The sequence below is a fragment of the Thermobia domestica genome, chromosome 13, assembly GCF_964235325.1.
Source record: "Thermobia domestica chromosome 13, izTheDome1.hap1.1, whole genome shotgun sequence".
Lineage (NCBI taxonomy): Eukaryota > Metazoa > Arthropoda > Insecta > Zygentoma > Lepismatidae > Thermobia > Thermobia domestica.
In genome coordinates this window covers 49736640-49763279 of record NC_137466.1, presented here as the reverse complement: position 1 = coordinate 49763279, position 26640 = coordinate 49736640, and the positions used below count along the sequence as shown (strand labels likewise).

Below are 26640 nucleotides of genomic sequence, written 5' to 3'. Positions count from 1 at the left end.
TAACCACAACGGGAACCAAATTTGGGATCACAGGATGGAAAATACGTGCTCTGTTCAATCGACACGAGAGCTCAATGAAAATTGACTAATCCCAGTGCTTTTTCCCCGTCTCCTTGATTTCGACGAGTGGTGGGAGTATCTAAATATTTTAGGGAAGGAGATCATAATATTCATCACCTAAATGACTCATCTATACCTTTAAAACAATTGGAAGCAATTCTAGAACTATTGGGGGGGAGAGATAGAATTCCTGTTCTAGCATGTCTAGATAAAATACTGAACTAACCTAGTGGTGAAAATACCACTGGCAGGCAGGAGTGGATTAAGGGTGGAGCCACGGGGCCCCCCAAAATTTCTCTCTTTAATACTAAAGTATAGCAATCAACTTATTATATTACAGGCTTCAGACCCATGGTAATTTTTTTCCGCTCGCTACACTCACGGTATCGTTAGAGTTAAGTCTTCTTCCACCAGCGTCTTCACGATACTTATTTTGTGACGATGACCATTTGGCTTGTATTTGACATTTGTGTGCTACATTGCAGTATATGAGCACTGAACTGTTAATAATGAATGTAATTAAACTAATTATTGTAAACTTAGAGTACATTAAAATATTACAGTAGAGTTCTCGGTATTTTGATAAACCTATGAGGCTGTGGAGGGCAGCAAAGAAAATTTATGCGCTAGAATTATTCGTAACATAGGGCCCCCTTGAAATAGTCTGCTCCAGGGCTCCAAAAGCCTTAATCCGCCCCTGCTGGAAGGGAAAAGTGGAGAAAGAACCGAATAACGACGACCAGAGATGGTAGATCAGAACATTACCAAGTAAGGATGGTGATAAATCGAAATCACAATGCATGTTCGGAAAATAATATTAAACTCAACATCGAAAAGAGAACCACAAACTACCGTCGATCTCGCGTTATACCGGTGGTATTGAAAGAAGAAAAAAAACTGCTAATAAAAGCATAAATTTCATTCTATGGGAAATATATATTCGTGTATGTTACACAAATAAGTTACCTTCAGTCAGCAATAAAAGAGCTGGTTGTCATTCTGCAATAAAAATGTTAACTCAGAGAAAGCTCTATAGTCATCATTTCTTTCCCCTTTTATGCTTAAAGTTACAATAATAGAACGGAAGTAAAAATTCAAGTGAAAAGTAAGTAGTTTTGCATTATTCTAACCTTGATGAAGCGACCTTGAATAAGGTAACTAGGAAAACTGATATTTTTATTTCATTCTTAACTTATTTAATTCTCTTTTTCTCTTTTCCTTTTTTAAATTCTGTTAGTCTATCTATCTGTCGGTGAACAGTTTGTGAACGATAAGTTACAACATGTTAACCTTGCATTCTCTTCAATGTCTCGTCCCATTCTTATCCTTCGGGAAATAATTCGATCCTCGACAAAGGTTGAAGAAGACATTTTATATGGAATTTTATTACGAATCAACTGGTATAGCCTGGACGGCTGGACTACAATAGGTCCGTAGCCAAAACACTAAAGCCGGTCGGGGGAGGGGGAAGGAGGGGTGATATAATTTTAGGGGCTAGTTTGAGTTCATCTTATAGTTTCCAAGAACACAAATGCTATTACTATGAAAGACTATTTTCCTTAATGAGGTACATTGAACAATTAGCCCAGCTTTTACTGTGACTAAAATTCATTACAAAACGCTATCAGGAAGATATCAAAATTATCCCTGCCTGGAGAAGACATCATTTGGAACTTTCATTTAAAAAAAAAAGAAGGAAAAAGAAAAGGAATACCAGAGCACCAAGATTAACTACAACAAATGACTAAATCCATTCCTCTTTAGTGACACAAGTGATAGCTGTCAAGTTAATAAGGCCAAAGAACTCCACGGGAAGAGAGCAATTATACTGAAAAATTAAAAACAAAAAATATCACATTCTCTTCGACAAACAATGGATTGGAAATACCACTAAAAATGTTTTTTTTTTTTTTTTTTTTTTAATGTTCTCTATTTTACCCCATTACTGAATCGGTACTTTTTTTTTCCTTTTCTTTCTGGTTGAAACGAAACAAGCTATAAGAATTTATTTACTTTATAGTTTCCGTGACATATATTTATCTAAACAAACAACAAAGTCATACGAGGGCTAAAGGCGTCGCAAGTGGAGGCTCTCACTCCCATAGCTACGAGACTGGTTCGAACCAAGAAAATTAAAGCAAATGGACCAAGGGATTATCAATTTACTTTAAACCCTCTTCAGTTTTGTTCCAACACACTTTCTCTCCCCAAGAGCATGACATAATAGCCCAGAAGTTAATTGATAGACATTCATTTCTGACAAAAGGTTTCCCTTCTAATACTATAAAAATCAAGAATATCTTTGTAACGGAGGAATATTAATTAATGTAATTACGAGATGACTATAATTGTATAAGCTATCTAATTCCCGATGTGCTTCTCTCCATTACAGTTTCCTGTAGTCCTCCTCCCTAATCTAGTGGCTCCGAGTGTGACTTCAGTGCAAGAGGACTCGGGTTTGACTCCCGACTGGAAAGCATCGAACGCATTAAAATGGTTCATGTCCTACTTCAAATTGTAGGTCTCGCGCTAAAATATAGACGCTATAGCTTCATTACTGACACAGGGCGTAAATACAGATCAACCAATCTTGATATGTCAATGCAGCTGTAGCTGTAATGTCTCAATTTCTCCACCCAGGGTAGAACCTGCCCTCAAGCTGGACACAAAGGCAATTAGGTACGTATATTATATATATATATATATTAGTGGCGGATCCAAAGGGGCTATAGGGGTTATAGCCCCCCCTGACGCTCAGGTATACACTGGATAAAATGGGCTTCAATTCTGCTTTACACTGGATAAAACGGGAAACTATGTTTTAGCCCCTCCCTTGATCATATTCTGGATCCGCCACTGTATATATATAATCCATTACAAACTTGATTGATTTGATTGATTAGGGAGTAATGGAAACGGGAACATCGAGGCTATTGGTCCCCCTCACGATTAACCCGGTTGCTCAACTTGTAAATTATTCATTGTAGCTTTGGAAAATTCAAGATTACTAATAAAACTCCAACTGGCCAAAGCAGTATATATATATATATTTTAAGATTATATATTTGTGTTAAAGTTTCGGCTGTTACATAGCCGAAACAACAACACAAATATATACTCTTAAAATATATATACTGCTTCGGTCGGTTGCTCAAACACGGACTGCAACAATAAAAAAAGGAAAAAAAAGAGTAAAAACCAATATATTATGAAAGAACAAAAGGAGCTGTTCAATTAAAAATATGAAATAAAATACATAATATACAAAGGAAAACAAAGTTACAATAAAAGATAAAAATGTAATAGCAATAAAAGAATAAAATAATCAGAGAGCATGAGCAACCAATGTAGCATGATTAAACGTTACAGTACAGTAAATACCAGGCTAACAATACGAAGATCATCCCTCAAAGCACGGGTATATTTTCAAGGCAGTTCGGGCTATTCTCTAAGATCTGGGTAATTCAGGACATTTAACAAGAATGTGCTGAATACTCAGTGAGACAATACACTTCTGACAATATGGACGGTACAAACCATGCAGCAAATAACTGTCAGTTCATTTGTTTATATTGAAACAGCTCTCTGACTCTCTCTCTAATTTATCACAAAAATTCTGTTTCTTCTCGTCGAGCACAGAACTTACGGTAATGACATTACACCTTCTGTAGCTTCTATGGTCATTTCTGGGCTTTCGGCATCTATAGCCATTTAGCCCGTTACGTATGAGGGATGATGCCCTTCGCCGAGCACACTATCCGGGGAAAGGAAAGGAAGAAAGCGGCCTGAGACCTACAAGTTAGGTACAGTCCGCAGGAAAAAAAAAAACTGCAACACGAGCATGTAAGTTTATTGTGAAACTACGCCTAACAGCCCAGAGAATCAACATAACGTCTAAGTGGCACGAATCACGCCAGGAGAAACCTCGACGTCCTCCCCTTCACACTTATTTTGCAGCAAAAGACTTCGTCGTTTCACAATAAACTTACATGTTCATGTTGCAGGTTTTGCGCTGCGGACTGTACCACGCCGGCAACTGCCTGACATGAATGAGGAAAACCCTGGAAATTCAGGATGGTGGGCCTGAAATTCAGGCTGGCTGGCTATTACACTTTTTCGACCGAGTGCCCCCACCGGGAATCGAACCTGGGACCGCTCGCAGAGAAGGCGAAAGGGCTACTACACCTTTTATAGAAGATAATTGGTAGTGGGGACGCACAAAGTATTAAGAAATTAACTGCTACCTAGAAAGATAGAAAATATTGTGAACCTGACATATGTGTTGATCACGTTATTCAACTATCAAAAAAGAAGTAGCTTTGCCAACTTTTTGGACAACAGTATCGTGAATTTAAACGCCAGAAACTTGAAAGAATTTGTCAAACTCCTTTGCAGCGTCTGAGAGATAAATTACGCAAACAATGCAACATGCAACCAATTACACAATTTAGTTTCTGGCATGAAAATAATGAAAAGAAATGCGGTACCCATCTTCTCTCCTAACAATTGCATTCATTGTACATAGCCAATTAAATTGGTCTTGAAGATTGACGTGTTATGGCGAATCATTCTGTATAATTGCACCGAAATGTATAATTTAGCGACTGTACACTACCATTCCGATAACATAAACATTAATTAATTACAAGCGTGTACAATCATAATACCCTGTGGTAATTAACATGTTGGTACTACGTATTATATGCTAGCACTTTACATCCGTTAATAATGCAGCAACTTCTGAAGCAATTGATTACTACACACTTCTATGTACTGTTACAAGATTGGATGACTGCATTAATTTTAACACAGCGTCCTCCGTCGTAATGTTAAGAGGCCTTATCAGTGCGAAATTAAAATACCGCTAATTTTACAGTAATTGAGATATCTTCAAGAAAACAAAAGATAATCGAAATGTGGAACAAGAGCGCCCTAGACAATATTTTATATGAGATACCTTTATTACGACTTACTTATCTGCTTTCCATTTCCAGCCATTTAGAAAAATCTGCATTTACTTTCGCGTTTATAAATGGCTGCAAACGGAAAGCTATTAGGTGACTTGTGATAACGGTACCTCATGCAAAATAATGCAGTCATCTTGGCGCACTTGTTTCACATTTCGATTATCTTTTATCTATTTGAAGATATTACATAATTATTGTAAAATTAGCGGTATTTTAATTTCCCACGGGTTAGGCCTCTTTTACGTAACAAACCTTATCCGCTTGAGGTTCTCACAGCAAGCATATTTCACAAAGCTAACGCAGTGGAGGATCTAGCTTGGGTCGGGCGGGGGGAGGGGCTAGGCCTTCTAGTTTGTTTGAACGTCAAAACGAAATATTTGAGTTTTACATCCCATGGTTATGCCGGCTAGACTAAAGGAGACAATGATAAGATATGAATGAAATGGTGGAATGAAGAAAGTGGGAGGAAACGGAAGAATTCCGAGGAAACCCACGCACACGGTGTTTGTCCACCACAAAGTTCACTTGGTGCGAGCTGGGATCGAACCAATGACCCCATGCACCAGAACCTCCCAGTTTGAATGACAAAAATAATTTAAGCTTTATTTTTGAAAGTTTATTGCAAACTCATGATATACTTTTATACAATCTGGGATCTGGCTGTCCCTTCCCAGTTTATATCTTCTAGATTCGCCACTGAGCTAATGTACCAATGTAAGCATTTCATTATTATCAACAAAAATTACTGTCTATTATGTTCTCGAAATTCCAAAACCTTGTGTTATGCAAGGAAGCCAGAGAATGCCATTTTATGTAATAAAGGACGTGTCCCAATGACTGACTGTCCTAACGGAAAATTGCTAGTTTTGTAAACAGTAATTAACAAAATGTGTAATTATTGAAATATTTTGTATTGAGAAATCACAAGTTATGTGGTTGCTTACACAAAGGGACACCATCAAGGTAGTGACTTTCAAATTGCGAATACTGGCTACACAATTAATCCCTCATTACGTTCATCCACTTGCATCAATTGAATGCCGAGATATTACACGCACTGGCCACACTTTCTTACATGTTGTAGATTAGAAACTTATGCTACATGAAGTGCATAAAACGAAAGGATAACCGTTAAAAGAAAACAACTAACAATGATGCTAATAATAATAATAATAATAATAATAATAATAATAATAATAATAATAATAATAATAATAATAATAATAATAATAATAAGTCCCTACGGCTAGATAAATTAGCCATTGTGAATTTTGAGAATCCTGAATCTGATCGTCAAAAATTACCTCAAACTTGAGGGAATATTTGTTTATATAACAAATTTAAGGTCACTTTTCTAGGCACCCCATGAACCTGTATCTTTAAAGATAGTTCCATTCGAGTCCGTGTCCTCATACGACTATTATTGAAAAAAGCGCAATTAGAAATGTATCCAAGTGTGCACACTTTTTCGATTGCTATAAGCGGCACTTCAAAGATTCAAACTTTGAGGTCATGTATTTTCGCGATCCCATGGACGCATCATGTTTTCAAAATGTTTTATTGACTTCAGTATTCTCAATTTAGCATGAAAAGCGCAATCAGATACCATCTTTTTTTTTTTTCCCTTTTACACACTGCATATTTTACTTACTATTTTCCAGTTTTGCCTAGTTCCACAGTTAGTACCTGAAAACTTGTTGTAAACTCTTTTGAGTTATACAACATACTGTTTATTTTTGGCAAAAAAAAAAGTCTCCAGTGACGGATCTAGCCCAGGGCTGGGGAAGAACCTACGACCCCAAGTTTTTCAGTGACAAAAATAATTTAAGCTATTATATATATATTTTTGAAAGTGTACAATGAACTCATGATATACTTATAGTCTGGGGTCTGGTTTCCCCTTCCCCCCAGTTTTTACCTTCTAGATACGCCTCTGCCAGTCTCAGAGTAAAAATTCCAGTAGAACATGTACAATTTGCGCGCGGGCCTGCCATTAAATCAGTGGAAGAGTTAAAACTAGCCGATTTTCAATACCAATCATAATAAATCGATAAACAGGTCTGAATGCCTTTTGCAAATGCAATTAAAATTATAGAACTTCTGAATAGACCCCAAAGTTATCATCCATTCAACACACACACACACACACAAACAGAGAGAGAGAGAGAGAGAGAGAGTCATTTGCTAGCTCTCTAATGGGAACCTGTATGTCTCATAAATGACATCTGGAAGAGATCGGTGAATGTGTTGGGAAAAAGTCTACCTCATCATCACCACAAGGAGCAAAATAGCAAAACCACGTCTATTACTGACATGAGAAAAATCTGTTGTTTCACTTTTGACGGACCAGTAAATATATATAGTCCCTTCCCCAAAATCTGACAACATGGCGTGGTTGGATTTCTATGCAGCCACAGACAACCAAAGTCGTCGCATATTGACAGCTCTCGGAAAAAAGGAAAAAAAGAGAGAAATTAGTTTCAGTATTGCCACGTTGCTTCCGCTGTGGTAAATTTTCAATTCACTCACAGGTCAAAGTATTGACAAGAATGTATGTCAGTAGGTCGGTATTCTTTTGATGTAAAAATGCCTTCATTTGTGCTCAAGCGATAGGAAGTTTAATTATCATGCAAGTTTCACTGTTCTAGCTGCACTTAGAGATACGGGATCTTTTTTAGCTTAAAAAAGTGCATAAAATTACGAACATGTTTAATGGAACAGAAGGCTTGTGCGTAGATAGATATATATGAGTTATTGTTTAGTATGTACAGGTATGTTAGCTGTGCAGTTTATCGGATTATCCACCCATAACACACTGAAACAAATACATATTGTAGAACTTCTAAAACATCAGAATTTTAACGCCATGAAACACTGGGAGTATTCTGGTCTACTTCCTTAGGCATCGGAACATCAAAAGCAGCCCTTCATTATAGATTCACAAGCATCCACAGAGCCCCATCGTGGATATTTGTTTTTTTTTTATTTTTATTTGAAAACATCAATACAATTTCTTCATCTAATTGATTATAATTTTTAACCTGGGCGAAATAATAATAATAATAATAATAATAATAATAATAATAATAATAATAATAATAATAATAATAAATCCAAATTTTTTGAGTTGACTACCACTAACACGAGGCAACTTTTCCACAACCCGGCCAATCGAATTTTTTTTTTAAGTTTTTTCGGCCCACCCTATTGCTTAACCTGAATGACGCAAAAATGAAATTAGACGTTTGTTCGTAATAGATGTGGAAATTGAACAGATCACAGTCACAGTCTTTTCTTAATATATAAATATGAAATACTTCAGTTTAACGTCCCAAGATTATGTCCTTTAGGCTAAAGGAGACTATGAATGATGGAATGAGAAAGTGGGAGTACCATGAGAAAACCAACGGACACAATGTCGTTCACCACAAACTTACTTGACCGGGGATCGAACTACGAACCCCACGCATTAGAGGTAAGTGCTCTACCACTGAGCCGCTTTGCCTCTCCTGTTCTTAAAATAATATTCAAAAAATGTTTAAAAAAAATAGTGTATTGCAGGATTGACCCTGGATATAATAATAAAAAAGAATTACCACATACTATCTATAAATATGCCATAACTGGATTTATATCAAGAGTTAATATCCTACCCATGTTATAGTGTAACCACAATGACTATGTCTGAGAAATAATTGTGATTTATTACAAGCTGACATTACATTGTATTAGCACTATTAAAAAAAAAAATCTTGCGCACATCGTTTCTAGGTAGTATCATTTCCATTTAGCTACAAAGCAGCTTGTAATGAATGGTATTATTATAGTCTCACAGCGATCGAGCCATCATGGTCGGGCTACATCACCTGCTACACGATCATAATGTTAATATCAAAACTTATCGCTTAACAATTTTCAAGACTGTGCAATAAGATACGGCATCCAAATACTGTATTAATTCTATCGAGTTTTATTTCCAAGTTATCCAGATATCATTTGTAATGATCGTTGGGTCCTCATTCACTTTCACCCCAGCGTCGTGCATATAACGTAATAGCGACCTAAAACTCCCCCAATGCACTGGGGTCGCGGTGGCTCAGTGGTTAAGCGTTCACCTCTGGTGGATGGTGTGTCTGGTTCGGTCCCAGTTCGCGCTAAGTGAACTTCGCGGTGGACAAACACCGCGTGCGTGGGTTTTCTCGGGATTCTCCTATTTTCCCCCCCACTTCCTTCACTCCACCATTTCCATTCATTTCTCATCATCACCATCTCCTTCACTTCAAACGACTGAAAAGAGAAGCTCGTGCTTTACAGTTTATTGTTACTGGAAGCATCTAATTTTCCAGAAGAAAATTACGTTCAGAATATTAATCTATAGATAATATGACTGGCAAATTTTAAGGGAGGATTGGTTGCCAGGGTATGCTCAGTTGTCACATTTATTTCAGTTATTATGAGATCGTAGTCCAAAAAGTGTTAACAAATGGAGCTAACTACATATAAGATACCCTTATTTTAATTTTCATTCCTTATTCTTAAAACCTAATAGGGCTACTGTTAGTTGTCCTTTCTGGTAATAGTGTGCTTTTCGGAAAAATAGCTCGTGCCAAGTGAACTTTGTGGCGGACAAACACTGTGTGCGTGGGTTTCCACGGGATTCTCCCGTTTCCTCAAACTTTGATTCCACCATGTCATTCATTTCCCATCACAGTTTCCTTTAGCCTAACCGGCATAACCATGGGACCTAAAACGCAAATATTTCATTTCACTTTTCCTTTTAGGTATAAAAAAAAAAATGAGCTCTCGATACACTTTCACTCTTCTAAGAGTTGCTTATCCCGAAATGATCATTCCCCATGATCCACAAGCGTCTCTTCAAATTCTCCTTCGTATTTAAAACTTTATGGACTAATAGTTCGCGTCTTTTCAATATCGAATACAATAATCACAACGTAAAGGTAAAATCATTGCATCTGTGCGTCAAGACAGCTTGCATGGAAATCTAACATCGGATCTTCCAATCACGAGAAAAACAGTATAGACTCCTTTAATTCGCCCGAATATGAACAAATAAACTGATCTACGATTGACATAACCATTATAAATTCTTTCCACAAACTGCAAAGGCATTTTAAAAAGCTACAGTTCATTCACTATTAATTCATTGCAAACTAATACAAATTCCTAAAATCTTCAAAGCGCGTAATGCTGAGTCTTCGTCTTACAGATGTTAATATTTGCACAAGGAACAACTTCATGAAGCCTTGAAGAGTCTGTAAAAAAACTGAGGTGCAGAGTGCATTGCACCCATTTACCAACGCGCTTGTTATGAAGGAACTTGCGCGACCCATAAGAAACATGATCAGATATATCACGTAGTGAACGCCGTTCAGCCGCACAAGGGAAGGGAGGAGGATTCCACTGTACAGAGACACCTGTTCAATCTTTGATCAATTTTACCGAGATCTCGACAACTTATGAACTCAAATTGTGTTCCCAAACCTACAGTGTATTGCAATAAATGAAAAACTTAAAAAAAGAGCATCAACTGTGTTTCAGTATTTGCGTTGTTCTACGCAATCTTTGCCTGAAACAACAACTGGCTGAGGAAAAAGCAAGATTTCTTCACGTCCCTCATCAAGTATAACAATATAAATATGGGCAGCGCCAGAGAATTGGTGGGTAACATAATGCTGAATAAATACTTGAATTTATAATAAGGCGTAAGCAGGTTTGGTGCACAATGGGAAGAGCCCAGGAGGCCACTAAAGAGTGACAGAATGAAGAAGTGAAAGTACGCGTGCTAATTAATCTTCCGCGCTTGTCCCACTACAGAATTTGCCTTATCAACAAAATAAACTGCCTTCCTCCATGGCTTGGCTTTAAACACTGTATTTTCGTGTCGTAGATAATCGTGCATCCCAGACACAAATTGCAACACATTTTTTATCCAATAGCCATTAATCAAACAAATTAAATTTATCCACAAAAACTTCTAAAGATGGTAACACTAGTAGGAAGAATACACTTCATAATTTACCAGGTCCATTCTCAAAAATTGGTTAAGATTACTTCCCAGTCTATGATTGCCAGTGACTTTAAAGTTCAACAAGTCTCAAGGAAAAGTTACAGAAGGTTTATGCTTCGTACAAAGCAGTGAATAATATTTGGTGAAAGAACAGTTAATTGAAAACTATTGATACTGTAATTACACAATGGAAAGGTTACATGTTACAATAACTTCACTGTTGATATAAGTTTTCTGTTGAAAACATTACAATTATACTGATTTGTTGTTGTAACAAAGAGGATCAATGTATGTAAAGTTGTTGGTAAACAGATGGTAATTCTGACGCGACGTCAATTATGACGGAAGTTGTAAACAACTATCTCGCATCTCTTTTGTTATGACTCACACTGATAATCATAATAAAAAGATTGAGAGAGAGAAGATATTCTCACAATGTCGCAGCATCTCTTCCTGTGTTTTTTCCCATTGAACTGCTAATGTACGAAACAATACAACAGTCTAATTTTGAAATTCCTCCCAGCTCCGTGAATTTGTTTTTGGTTGTTACAAACAAAATGATTCGACATTACATCTTTACTGTCAATGAACTTGTTTATCCGGTTAATACGTAAAAATCACGCATTCAATTACTTTACGGCTCATGTCCATCCTTGAGAAAGTAAGAAAAAGGATGTATCGATCGATGCCTTTTCCGGATGTTTGTTGATACGGGTGAAGAAACAATAAGAACAATAAACTTAAGTGCATTTGTCTTCGAACCCTGGTTTCTTCAAAATTCTGTATTATGTAATTAATATTCAAACCATAGTGTGTTGTCTGCAATGATGGTTCGTGAGGAAGTCATATTTCAAGAAATTAAAACTTTTAACGCTTCAAACTAAAAGAAAACAATGTTCTTATACTTACTTGTATAGGTCTACAACAATTAGTGTAGTTCGCAAGTTTTCTTTCCTTAAGTTGAAGCAATAAAAAGTTAACTTTCACCCATGTGACTTCCCTTATGGCCGCCACTGGTTGTCTGGTTAGTTGATTGATTTGCATTTAAGACCTGTGTCAGCAGTGACGCTATAGAGCAGAGTTTCCCAACCGGTGTGCCGCGAGTAAATCGAAACAAAATTATTAATTCTATAGCAATTAAATTACAGGACATAAGGAAAAATGTATATTTGTATTTCATATTACTATGAACCTCTAATATGAATCTACAATTTTAAGTTCCATACCGCGTCACTTTTCTGTACATTTTTAATATTGAAAAAGGAATCTGTTATTGTTATGACCATAATGCTTCTTTATTGCAGACTATTTCGTAGCTTCAAAATTTAAAATATTCAATCCTTTCGACAAAATAAACATGCATACAAATTGTCTACATTTGTGTTTTAAAAGTAAAAGAGATTTGTTTGTTCGTTCGTTATTTAGTGATCTTCCTTGTTAGTGAAAGTTTGGATACAGTTTTCGAAACAGAAAGCGTATTTTTAAAAACCTAAGTCCAATATTTCATTGCAAATGTTTTCTATTTTTAAATTAGAATGAAAAATAAGCATAATGATTTACCATGGTGGAAAACCAGTGATCGAACTTTCTTCTCTGTTAGGAGATCAGTAATCACAGAAAAAAGATACCATGGTACTTTATATTTAAATATAATAAAACTATGAGTGTGTCGCGAGAATTCAAGTTATACCCATAGTATGCCGCAAGTTGAAAAGGGTTGGGAAACGCTGCTATAGAGGGCAAGACCTACAGTTTAAAATGGAATCTGAAACACTGTAAATTACTTCTCACGAAAAGATCGAACGCGGGACGTCCTGCACAAAAGGAACGCACGCTACCCTCTAGACCACAGAGGTAAATTCTATGTATCTGGTTAGTGCAGGCGTGGGGAAGAGGAAAGGTAATAGTTAAGAACAGCTACTTCTCATCTCCCGTGCACGAGGATACATCTTACTGTTGCACTACCTAAACACCCTAAGTACAAGGGCAAGAACTCAGTCTATTACCTACTTTTTAACATCCTAGATAGTCAATGAATAATGCCTGAAAGTATGGCGTTTCTCGTCCTTCCCTAAATGGGAAGTACGGCTCCTTAACTATAACCAGAGGAAATTAACGCTGTAAACTTAAATGCCCATCTGTTAGTTTAAATGGTTACAGTGAAGACGTAAATTGGGGTTGGCCTAACTGAATTACTATTTTACTTATCATTCCCACTAAGTACTGAAGCCAGTATCCAAATTACTACTTGGGCATATTATCCGATCTTTTACGTCACCATCGAGAATCGAACCCAGATCCACGCATACAGACAACATAGTGTCCGTATAGCAAATCACTCCTCCCATTTGAATCTATATTATATACCACGATTGCTTTAGATTCTTATGCTTCCGTCCTGTATATATGTGATTCGGGTTCGTCTCCCAGTGGGGTAGTCCCTTCGAACACAAACACAAATAGTAATTTAGATCCCATTTAAAATAAGAAATACCGTCTCACAACCTCGGCGCTGAAAGGGGATGCTGAACTTGTTACGCAGTGGTTAGTTGTCTTTCGACGTAAACACAAAAATTAAATGAAATCTTAGTTTTATGTCCCATATATATGCCGGCTAGGCTAAAGGAGACTCTGTCCCATTTAACAATAAAATCAAATCAAAAATATTAATCAAGTTCCTAAGACTTCGAATTTAATGAGGACAAAGGAGTAAGATACGAACTGGGCCAGGAAAGCCGGCGACGAGGTTAGAACACATGATCCTCAACAGCGCAAAAGACGTAAAACCGGTGTTACTGGTGCTCTTAATTTTTTCTTAGTTTACGTTCGTTAGAAAGATGCATACTTATCTATCGTGTCTTGAAAACATAAAAAACAAAATATTTGAAAACATTTATTGACCACTCACAAGAGTCTTGTAAATTTGTTTACTAAAGTTTAAAACACAAAACAAACTCACCAAAAAGTTTCCCGCAAAACCAAATGGGTAAGTAACACTTTTCACAGATCCTCACAAAACTGTCCTCCTGTTTTAAAAGAAAAAAAAAATGTAAATCACTCACAAAATCCACCAGTGTCACCGTTTTATCAATCACAAGTGCTGAGATTTCCGATACACTCGCACAAACTTTTTTTACCACCACTCTACCATGCAAGAACCGCGTCTTTCCATGTGTACACACTGCTACGTTGTGTTGGCCGTAGTAGAGTAACAACCGCGTCTCTCCCGCACTGCACGCTCCTCCCCCTCCGCGGTTCCCCTACATTCCCTCAGGCACAACACTAGAGACAAGTAGAAGCCCAGGTTACGCCCACAACAACGTTGCCATGTGGAGGAATACAAACTTATAAAAGCATATACAGTACTAGCTAGCAGCGTTGCCACGCTTGTCTGTGTTTATCATTTTTAATGTCAAACAAATCGTATACCGAAGACCTTCCAACTATACGATTTCTGCTGGTTGTGCAGGGAGGGCCAGCTTCATCTTCATCTCAACCACTATACTACTACTGTGACCTTGCACTTGGATTCTCTTGTTTCCTCTCCTCAGATGGGATCGCCACAAAAGATTGGACGAAGAATAACAAAAACAATCGTTTCTGGCGCCGTGAAAGGTGTTTGCATTGATATTGTTAAAGGACATTGGACCTTTTTTTGCCGAAATATCTTGGTAGCAAATATCATCGAGATTTGTTTATATGATAACTGATTGACAGTATTACGGCGTAGCAAAATCACGTATTATTAGTCCTTATTGAGTAGTAGCATACACAAGGGGGATTTGGGGGTTTTAGCCTCCTTTTAAGATGCAAAAATAAACAATTACTATATTCAGATATGAACTTGGGAGCTTGAACCCCTTTGACGAATTTCTGCATACGAAACTGCTTTTGAGTACCACAGACCACAGCATTCCGTGCTCGTCTGTTGTCTCCGATTCTTGATAGAAGTACGGAAAATTACTTGAGATTTAAAGACATCCACACGGTCACGATTATTGGTTGGATTTGAATTTAACGTCCCTTTCAGCAGCGTACAAAGATACGTATGTCATTACACAATATATTCCAATAAGCAATATGGTTTGAATGTTGTTATACTATACCCTTCGTGACGCAGAAGGGTTCTGATAACTTCGGGATGAAATTAAACACATAAATTTTGCACAGAAGTTTACGAGAGAAAAAAACCTTTTCGAGAATCATGTTTAGACGAGAAATAATTTCTCGAGATTCAAAACGAGACGAGAGAAGAGACTTACAAAATTTACGAGACGAGAGAAGAGACAGAAAATTTATGAGACGAGAGAAGAGACAGAAAATTTCTGAGACGAGAGAAGAGACAGAAAATTTACGAGACGAGAGAAGAGACAAAATTTAGGAGACGAGAGAAGAGACTTACAAAATTTACGAGACGAGAGGAGAGAGAGAGAATTTACGAGACGAGAGAAGAGATTTACAAAATTTACGAGACGAAAGGAGAAACTTACAAAATTTACGAGATGGGAGGAGAGACTTAAAAAATTTAAGAGACGAGAGAAGAGACTTACAAAATTTACGAGACGAAAGGAGAGAGAAAATATACGAGACAAGACGAAAGGAGAAAATGTTATTTCTTCCGTCATCTCGTCTTATCTCGTGGTGATATTTTGGACCTGCCTGTTTTTAACTGGTTTGTGATGTTGCCCATGAGACGAGACGAGAAGATGTTCTCATCTCGTCTCGTAAATTTTATAGAAATCTCGTATCATTTCAATTTTGGAAGAATTGTTTCTCATCTCATCTCGTCTCGATTTTTGAAGAGACTATTCTCCCTCGTCTCGTTTCATAAATGTATGTCCTATTTTTTTTAATTGCATCTAGAAGTTTTCAGAATTCTTCCGCGTCGTGAGAGTGTGATATAACAGCACTGAAACCATATTTCTTATCGGAGTATATTGTGTAAGGATTTATGTATCTTTAAACGTTGATAAATGCTCTTCATTGTGTTTATACAATCACTTCATCAATTTATATTTTTTATATTATGTATCATGTAAAATTAAATCAATGATTTTAGATTTCTAACACTTGGGTGAACTAGCATTGCCCACATGACTCGAGAAACTGTTCGTCCCGTCTCGGAAACAAGACAAAATTTGTCATATTTGTAGTCTCGCCTCAAATTAAAAAAAAAAAAAAATGTACTTCTCTCTCGACTTTTGTCCTGTGGACAACAATACAGGTTTTGTAATTCAAATCATTAAAGAGAATTTTAAGTACTCACTGTGACATAAGATTTATTTTCTATTCACAAATTTCCAGATTTATTTGGTGAAACTTTGGTCAAAAATAAAAATATCAAATTTCTAAAATTTATCTGGTAAATATAGTCAAAATAAGGACAGAAAACCAATTCAATGTACCGGGTGCACAACTCGCCAAGGGAAGTGATGTTAGCACTTTCCAGTTCACACATTTGGTGCAGTAGCAAGCGCGCACACCTTTTTGGTGCTCGTGGTGTCAGGTTCGATTCCCGGTCAGAGAGCATTGAAATTTGAATTCAATATGATGAATCAGATTTTACGGCAGATTCACGTCTCACACAGTCTCGGTGTTGAAACGGGACGCTGAACTTAAAAAAAAACTCTCGTATTACTCGTGTATACAGTAGTAGCGTCATTTCGGATTTTCCCAGGGGCAAGGGTAAGATTATCCACCGATGTAAGAGAGTTCAACGTTTTTTATTAGTAGACTATATTAGTGTGACTTTTTAAAAAGCACGTGATTCTCAAACCCGGGGGAGGGTATATTTTACCCCCTGTCCTCGCCAAATGATGTCCCCTAGCGAATTCTTTTTGTTTAACGTCCAACGATTACACTCTCTAGGTTGGAAGAATTGGTGGAATGATAATGTCGAAAGAAATGTGAGTACCCCGGGGACATAAGGTTATCCACCGCAAACTTACATGTACGGGGATCGAACCAGGGACTCCACGCACAAGAGATAAGCGCTCTACACGGAGCCATCGTGCCCTCCTCCCCCCCCCCCAAATGATGCCTCTTTCGTATACAGCGTCGTTACTGACAAAGGAATAAAAATCAATCAAATAGCACTTAAACCAGCTTTCTCTTACTGGTCTTTTCATTCCTATCATTTTTATATGCTCTTTCAATCATGTATATCGGAGTTAATTATAGATAAACGTCTATTTGCACGTTAAAATCAGTTTTAAATTAATTCACTTCTTTATTATAAGTATATTGGATTATAGTAATTATGATAATAACGTTTCGGAAACTAATAGCGAACTGAAGGTTAAAACGAAAATTAAAATTTTATTAGTCATGCATTTCCAATTTGGAATTTCGAAACTAGTTATTGATTTTGTTTACGCTGCTTCCGCGTATGTTTTTGCTTTGTTCATTAAAATGAACCTTGCATTCTCTATAGAGCTAATAGATAATTCTAGCTATCACCAACAGTTTATGTTTCAGAGCACCGTAGAACATAAATTAGATGTTTTAAAGTTGTCAAAAGCTCCCTGGTGGCTATATAGATAGCGTATACGCCTTTGACGAGGAAAACCCTGGTTCATTTGCCAGTGGAAGTTCATATGGTTTGGATTTCATGTAAAGGAGTAGATCCACGTCTCATATAGCCCCTCTGCTGAACGGGATGCTAAACTCAAATCTATTTAACTAAACTTGTCGAACTGCATTAGCATAATTTACGAGTAAACTTAAATAAATGTAACTGTTATTAAGATTTTTGTTGAGTTTCGGAGTTGCTGCAAATAGAAAAGTGGAATGGAGTTAGGAAACCAATCGGTAAGGGGTTAGTAAATCAATAGTCTACACTTAATTCACCTGATCTTGAAAATAAATAAATAATCTGGAGGGGGCACGGTGGCTCAGTGGTAGAACGATTACCTTTGGTACATGGGTATCTGGTTCAATCCCCAGCCAATTAAGTTTGTGGTGGACAACATCGTGTCCGTGAGTTTTCTCAGGTAACTTTCGTTTCCTTCCACTTTCTCAGGCCACCAATTCTTCTATTATTCATTTGCCTTAATCATCGTCTCCCTTAATATTGCCTTCCCACCTGCGCCTAGGTCTCCCTAATGGATGTTTTTCGATTGGATTTCCAGTTAAAACTTTCAAAGCGCTCCTACTAGCGCTACATGACCTGCCCACCTGAGCCTTCTAGACTTGAGACCCTGTGGTAAATCGTACATATTAAGCAGTTCTTCGTTATAAAGTTTCGACCATTTTCAATTCCCGTTCTTTGTATACAAAGTTGTACTATATATTTTTTTAAAATGCCATCTCATAATATTCTCCATTCCCGTTCCTTGTAGTGTTAAGTTATACTATACAGTATATTATATCTATATATATAAAAGAGAACGTACAAATCCTTTGTCCGCTCATCACGCTAATACGGCTGAACCAATTTCTTTCATTTTTGGGGGGTTATTAGGATTTGGACCCTAGATGGTTTTTATCATATCACTTTAATTTTCAATTACCAGTGTCTTGAGATAATTGACCATTCAGGTGTCCACAAATCCTTTGTTAGTTCATCATAGGTAAAAATAAACGTATTTATATGCAACCCACATGACCGTGTCACTCGGCGGGTTAACATAAATGACAGGCGTTATAATGGTTTTTATCATATCACTTGAAAGCGAAAAAGTAAAAATTATCTAAGTAACAAAGTTTATTGCGTTCGGGGGTGACCGCAGCGAAGCGGGGCGGGTTAACATAAATGACAGGCGATATAATGTTAACATTTACTGCAATCTTCTATGGTTTTTATCATATCACTTGAAAGCGAAAAAGTAAAAATTATCTAAGTAACAAAGTTTATTGCGTTCCGGGGTGACCGCAGCGAAGCGGGGTGAACGCTGCTAGTATATATATATATATATATTATTGTCATAACGTATAAAGCTACTTTTTGTTTCCAATGGTGTGCCTTATTTTCCAAATTGGACGATTTCGATTGAATATTCTGCAGAACACTGAGCTTCGATTCTAGTTGGAGCTCATGTGGTTTGGGAAATGTTAAATTCCAAATTTAATAAAAGACAACCATAGATTGAGTATACAGTATGAATTCCGCATGTTAATATTTGCTATTTTAATATTTTCTTGAAAAGTACTTTGAACTCTACAAAATGCATTTAGTTAAAAAACATGCTTGGTTTTATTGTTGTGTGTACCTAAAAAACAACCTATTTTTGTGTACTTGAGAAACAACTTTTCTCTCCCTGTACGCACAATACTTATTATGTCATTGTCGAAATAGAAATTATCTCATTTCTCTTTTTCTCTTTTATGTACAGGGCCGGATCCAGGATTTTCTGATGGGGGTGCACCAATAACTACCAAAATAACCAATCACACCGAAACTTTTCAATGTGACATGTGACAATGTTCTTTATCCCTGACAACGCTGATGCATAGAACGGAGGGGGATATTTTAAAAGAGGATCGCATGTTCTCCCCTCCTTGTTTCTGTTTTCTTCCTTACTTGAGAAATGTTATAACGTTATGTTGTTTTGCTTGGTGAATCCTTTCCCTTCAACCTTCAGAAAATCGACTTAAAATATTCCTTTTGCAAAGTTTTCGTTTCTTTAGAGCCCCAAACGGAAACATGATGGCAGAAAGTTTGGCTATTCTCACTGCTAGCTTTTTTAAAAATTTTAAATCCTATCAATTTATAATGAAGAGGATGCACGTGGACCGGTGCACCCCATAAATATATATATATATATATATATATATATATATGTGTGTGTGTGTGTGTGTGTGTGTAAACGTCATAACATCTGATATTTCTGCTGTGCCATTTTTTCAAGATAGGCAATTTTGATAGAATAATCTGTGGGATACAGGGCTTCGATTCTGGTTGGCACTCATATGGTTTGAGGAACATTAAATTCCAAAATAACAAACCAACTATAGATTGAGTATAAAATTGCAGAAAATTGTTATGCTAATATTTTGTTGAAAAGGACTTTGAACTCTACTAAATGCATTTAGTCACAAAACATGCCTGTTTTTAAGGCTGTTTGTATACCTGAAAAACGACAACAACTATTTTTGTGTACTCGAGAAACAACTTTTCTCTCCCCATACGCACAATACTTATCAGCACTTATTGTCATTATGAACGGAACGTAAAAGTTATCTTCATTCTCCTTTTACATTGTATATTTTGGGAAAGTAAAACTATTTGAACGTCAAGAAAAAGAAGAAAAAAACATGTCAAAACGATTTTCTTAAGTTGCTTAATCTGTTGCTTGTATCTTGTCAGACGCTGATGGCACCCTCAGGGAGGAAAATCCAATTTCCTTGCATTTTCGAAGAATCAGATAAAGAATTCTTGGAAGTCGAGGAATTTCCCATACAAAATGACTAAACAGCATGATGCACTCTGCATGTATATATTAAAAAAAAAAAAAAAAAAAAGAAAGAAATAGGTCACTATTTCCTGCTATAGGTAAAGTTTTCTAAAATGGGGGAGTAATGGGACGGAAATGAAATCACCAAGGTCATGCATTAAATTGCATTTACAGTTCATTGCACAGCGTTAATATCGTCAGGTGTAATTCTTCTGTATCTGAAAGGAAAGAGAAATCTATTTCAGTATGGCTTTTTTCTTTCTCTGTAAACCAATTTAAATCTATAACTACATACTTATTTACTACATAGCATGGAACTCTATAAAACTTATACTATTTCTATAATCTTAAGGGCGAGACAGTGGCGGATCTAGAAGGCGAAAACTGAGGGAGTAGGGTAGCCAGAACCCAGACTATGATACGTATATCATGAATTTATTATAAACTTTCAAAAATATATAAATAATAGGTTAAATTATTTTTGTCACTTAAAAAACTGGGCGGGAAGGTGCCCCCGGTCCCGGACTAGATCAGCAACTGTCAATAGCAAAAATAAAAGAAGAAAAGAAAGAAAAAGAAATAAAAGAAACGAAAGAAAAGTTAATGAGAAAATCTTAAGTAGCTCGTTAACATACTGAATACAGAAATTATATGAAGAAACTAGTACGCTTTATCATATTCTAAGCTTCGAATGAGGCCTCATGTCACGAAAAGCGACCTCAACAACCTCATTTAATCATAATGTGAGTTCGAGAGGTTGATGTTATGTATTATATCTTTATTTCGAATAAGCGCAGGTTCGGGCGATTTAACATTTCTTTTCAGCGCCGAGGTAATATGTGACAGGAACCATGGAAAGAACATGCATTATTCACTTGACCACGATGGGGCAGTATGCATACAAGACATCGTGGATATTTCGCCGGATATCCTGAGTCAACTCGGAAAAAATTCATAGAACGAGGCATAGGCATCGACTACGTATGAGAGCTCCGGGGCTCAGGGAGCCGCAATGGCTCAGTGGTAGAGCGTTCACCTCTGGTGCTTGGGGTCCCGGGTTCAATCCCAGCCCCCGCCAAGTGAACTTTGTGGTGGACAAACACCGTTTACGTGGGTTTTCCCGGGGTTCTCCCGTTTCCTCCCACTTTCTTCATTCCACCATTTCATTCATTACTCATCATCACCGTCTCCTTTAGCCTAACCGGCATAACTGTGGGACGTAAAACTCAAAGATTTCATTTCATTTTTTTCCCATGTCTCCATCATGTATCTGAGGCGGAAAAATTATGAAAAAAAGGATTTTTTGTTTAAAAAAATTCTCTTTTTTTAACCTTTTTGCCCCTCTGAACCCCCTGCTTTAATGCAGAGATCTGAAAAATACTAAGGGGTGCACTGAATGTGTGTGCAAAATTTCAATCTTCTAGGTGCAAAAGTAAACCCTCCTAAAAGTAACATCTCCACAACACTGGAGATTCCCGTATAAAACAGGGTATCAGGTAAAAATTTCCTGAAACATCCCTATTTGTCGTAGAATCATGGTTCGTACATCATTCTCTTCAGACTAGAACTGCTTTTCAAACGGTATCATTCACATGTCTCAATCGTGTATATGAGGTGGGAAAATCGCGATTTTTACCTTTTTGCCCTTCTGGACTCTCCTGTTTTAACGTAGAGATCTGAAAAAAATCTGGAAATTGCTAATGGGTGCACTGTATGTGTGTGCAGAATTTCAATTTTCTAGGTGCAAAAGTAAGTCTGCCAAAAGATGATAAAAATAGGCATAATAAAAATAGTTTTTTTAAAATTATGACATCATCACACCATATGTCTCGTCGCAGAAAGGTGTGAAAGCATACTCGTATACAACGTGTTCTACAATGTCTCGAGGCTTGATAAAAACAAAAAATAATAAAAAAACGAAGTAAAAAGCTTTATTGGCACTTTTTTAAATCGAATAATGAAGATTCTACATATCACCTAAGAATAGGTGATATAATTTAAAAGCGTTAGAAGTCGATGCCTATCGAAGGAGATCTCGTAGATCATAACTCCGATAATTTTAAAATTCTAGTCCATGATTGACGGTTAGTTGGTGAAGTTTCAGATACGTATCATAAATGATAAGGCTATAGAATGTAGGCAAGATAGAAATATTAAAGCATTGCTGATGCAAGAATAAATCATATAACCATGAGCTTACATTTGTTTGTTTGTTTATTGAAGTTTCGCGACACTTTCCAGCACCAAGGCTATACGAGATATAGACCCACAGTTCAAAGTGACCACCGTAGTATGTTTAGTATTCTCCCAAAGGAATACCCATTATTCAAATTAATCAAGAAAGGGGGGCACGGTGGCTCAGTGGTAGGATGCTCACCTCTGGTAGGGTAGTGGACCCAGTAATTGACATGTTAAGAGGGCACTTGAACATTGTACTGTATATTTACGTAATCTAGCTTCCAACTAGCATTATGAAGGTTGCATTCCATCAAGGAGACTATAAGTGACTAAGACAGCATAATATTCTTGCAAATACATATATTTTTAGGAAATGTAGAAACGATAATAATATAGTATGTGATGGGACTAGTAATTGACAGTACACCTTTTTTGTTTACCCCAATAATTAACATTTGCGAACTAGTAATTGACATGAGATTATTAACTAATTTACTACACTCAAAACAACGCTAAATCTACAAGAAATACTACATTAATACAAAACCAATACGTAGGAACTATATTATTTCTTAACGAACACTCCTGAGTAGATGATTAAAGCAGACTTTCGTAAATAAGTATTAAATTGTAGACCAAAGTCTTGAATAAAATTGGAAAAGGTTCGACCAGAATCTTCGTTTTATTCAAGTACCATCCCAGGTCGCCTGGTGAGTTTGAGGGAAACTCCAGTCTGAATGGCTGGTCACAAACACAAAAGCTGCTGACGTTTGACTATACCAAAACGTTCATATCTTATGTGTAGGCTCCAGTGCAGGCCATGCTAACTTAGAATCTTTTTGTAGCTTTTATTCGACGATACGCAAGCTTGATTTTACGAACTTGATTTGGTTCAACTTGAAATGGACAATTGCCTCTGAGGGAAACGGGTCCGAAAAATATGCGAGAATTAGAGACTTCATCTTTGTCTTCCAGAGTAGGCCATATGAAGGAATTCTCTGTAGTTTCTTTTAAGAACTTTATGCTTGATTTCTTCCCGTCTGTAGAGAGAACCCGTCCAATGAAATACTGCTCTTGATAAAACACTGCGTAGTAGCTCTCAGCACGTATCCTACAAATCGTACTCAAATCCTCTGCCAAAACTAGCTCATTTTCGGATTGATCTACCTCAGAAAGCACACAATCGTCCGTTGAGTCTTGACAGAGATCATCAGTTGATACATCTGATTCACTTGAAGACGAATCATTTACTTGTGTGTGCGACTTTTTTGTATTCTTGTTGGATTTCTGTTTCTTCATCAATGCTGCTTGGCGCTTCTGTTCTCTTTCTTTCTTTTTCTCTTCCTTCTGCTGTTCCTTTTTCATTTTTTCTTCTTTCTTCCTCTGGAAGTACTTTTTCCATTCGGACGAAGTGACGACTGCGGGTACCTTCCCAGTCGCTTTTCTCTTCTTTGTGACTTTGGGCTCTGGCCAAAATAGAGCTCTTTTAAAGGGAGAACTCACTGATGAATTTGTGGTGTCTTCTATAATATTTACATCAACTGGACCTGATGATTCAGGTTGCACTGTTTTTGTCAAATTCTCCATTGCGGATGTTGACGGTTCAGAATAGTTTCTGCTGCTTGTCTCTAGAATAGATAATTCTGTTGAATCAGAAAATGTTGGCTGCTGAATAGTTGTTTGAGCTGATAGTTTTGTTTGTTCCACCATGTTTCGCCACACAAGAAAGAGATCTGTTGATCGTTCAGGACCTTGCCATTCTAAATTTTCTTCTGATGCCTTACGAAACAGATGAAGTTTTTCGTCATCAATAAAAGATTCCAAATATTCCAAATGCTTTCTTGTGTTGTGTGTTTTTGGCTTAACCTTGTGGGGAACTTCCTTAGATGTGATGGAACATTTGGTGTAATCAACCGCATTTTTATCGAAAGGTGAAATACCAGATCGTCTAAACCCATTAATCACAGTTTCCTGAGTCACAGACGAAAGAACAGTTTCGAATACTGGGGCAAAGTTTCCCTTACTTAACACTTGGTTCGGGTTTTCTAACTTCCACTTATGTATAATCATCTTCCAACTCTGTTTTATAGGCTTAAATACACTAACGTCACATGGCTGAGTTATATGTGTGGTGTTGGGACATAACGCTACTAACTCAATGCCATGATCTGAACAAAACTCACTTAAATGAAGTGTTAAGTGGGATTTGTGTCCATCAATGAAAAGTATAACAGGTAGCTTCACATTTTGTTTTAGGAGCCATGGATGAAACACATTGGTGATATATTCGTAGAAAGTCTCACCATTCATCCATCCACTTTCACTCTTACCAAGTGCCCATGAGTCTGGAGCCTTCTCAGCAATTTCACTTGGTAGGCGAACATAGGGGTATACAATAAATGGAGGAAGTATTTCACCATTAGCACAGACAGTAATAAGAACTGTTAAGCAATCTTTTTCAGCACCTGCTAAGACTTCATACACGTTTCTGTCGCCTCTTGGCTCCAATACTTTTCCAGTTTTTGGGCTAAGCTGAAACGAAGTTTCGTCGGCATTGAAAATCCGCGATGGGTCTTCCAAAGCTTCGGTAAGTCCTTTTGCTTGTAAATACTCATAAACTTCATCAAACCATTTGCGTATCATGTTCTCAGACACTACTGCACGACTTTTGGTCAAAGCTTCAGGAGTTCGTTCGTTTGCTTATTTCTGGATGGCGACGCAAAAACGCTTCAAACCAGTGTTTAGCTGGTTTGTTGTTAGAAAACGGATTCTTCCTGCCTGTTGACACCATAATTTTCTGTACGGTAGTCAATAGATCTTCTTTCACTAAGGGAAATCCTGCTCTAGCTATATCAATTATCCATTTTACCAACATATTTTCTTCTTTATCCGTTAGAACTGTCGAGGGTCCCATTTTTCGATGTTCTGGTGGTCTTCCCTTCACTTTGTTCATTAGTGTACTTCGTGGAACCTTGTATCGCCTGCTCGCTTCTGCGAAAGATGCACCATTCGTTTTTACGTCTTCAATAGCCTTCTTCATATCTTCTTCAGAATACTTGAAAAAGGGTTTCTTCCGTATCAAATTGACGTCACACTTCTTCCCCATTTTGGACTTTGTTCAATCCTGAAACAATATAAAATCCACACTTAGCAAATCCAATGCGAAATCAACGCAAAACTAGTAATTGACACCTAAGACCCAAAGATTGTCACCTCATGTCAATTACTGGGAAATCGTGAGGGAATGCAACCCTGACCATCTACATACTCAGAATGCCATCACGAAGCGAATTATACTGTGCTAGTGCGCACTCACATAAAAACCTATTAATTGCCACCTTTGTCAATTAATGGGTTAGATTAAAATTTCGAGACCCAATAATTGACACCCCCAAGTACGTCACGCTTTTGTTTCACGAGGACATTCTAAGAACGTAGTTGTGTTCCTACATTCCTGAAAGCGTCATATAAATGTTGTAGTGCGCATCACATTAAGAATATATGAAAAATAAATGGATTCAAAACCTTCTTACCTTATCTTCCCTTGTTAAGCTTTTGGATGAGATAGCCCGTTGTAGAACAAAGGTAACACGTTTTCGCATACAATGACTACTACGGCGTCTGCTGACCGGAAGCAGACAAATGAACACCTACGAAACTCCTAAAGACAACAACAGATGTCAGCAAAAGGTGGTATTCAACTGCACTTCCTTATCTTATAGTACATTCATCCTATTTGTCAATTACTGGGTGCGCGTCAATTACTGGGCCCACTACCCTACGTGGAGTCTATGGTTCGATTCCGGCCAAGTAAGATTGTGGTAGACAACATCGTGTCTGTGGGTTTTGTTGGCGTACTCCCGTTTCCTTCCACATTCTCATTCTACCAATTTTTCCATCATCATTCATTTGTCTTATCATCCGTCTCCGTTAGCCTAAAGGGCATATTTGTGGGACATAATAATAATAATAATAATAATAATAATAATAATAATAATAATAATAATAATAA

At 37.1% G+C, this 26640-nt stretch overlaps 2 protein-coding genes across 2 annotated transcripts in view; both read right to left on the bottom strand.

The window, feature by feature from the left end:
* Sema5c (Semaphorin 5c) overlaps nucleotides 1-14470 on the bottom strand; it is a 157993-nt gene extending 143523 nt beyond the window's left edge. The window contains exon 1 of the mRNA XM_081735698.1: nucleotides 14015-14470. The gene's annotated coding sequence lies outside the window, so the exon portion shown is untranslated. The remainder of the gene's footprint in view (nucleotides 1-14014) is intronic.
* A 10838-nt stretch (nucleotides 14471-25308) lies between these two features.
* On the bottom strand, nucleotides 25309-25734 carry LOC145667596 (uncharacterized). The gene has a single exon (XM_081735061.1). The coding sequence runs from the start codon at nucleotides 25732-25734 to the stop codon at nucleotides 25309-25311; it is 426 nt and encodes a 141-aa protein (XP_081591187.1).
* Nucleotides 25735-26640: the final 906 nt, after the last annotated feature.

Excerpts from the sequence above, each read along its gene's own strand:
- LOC145667596 (XM_081735061.1), bottom strand. The coding sequence starts at position 25,734 with ATGGGGAAGAAGTGTGACGTCAATTTGATACGGAAGAAACCCTTTTTC.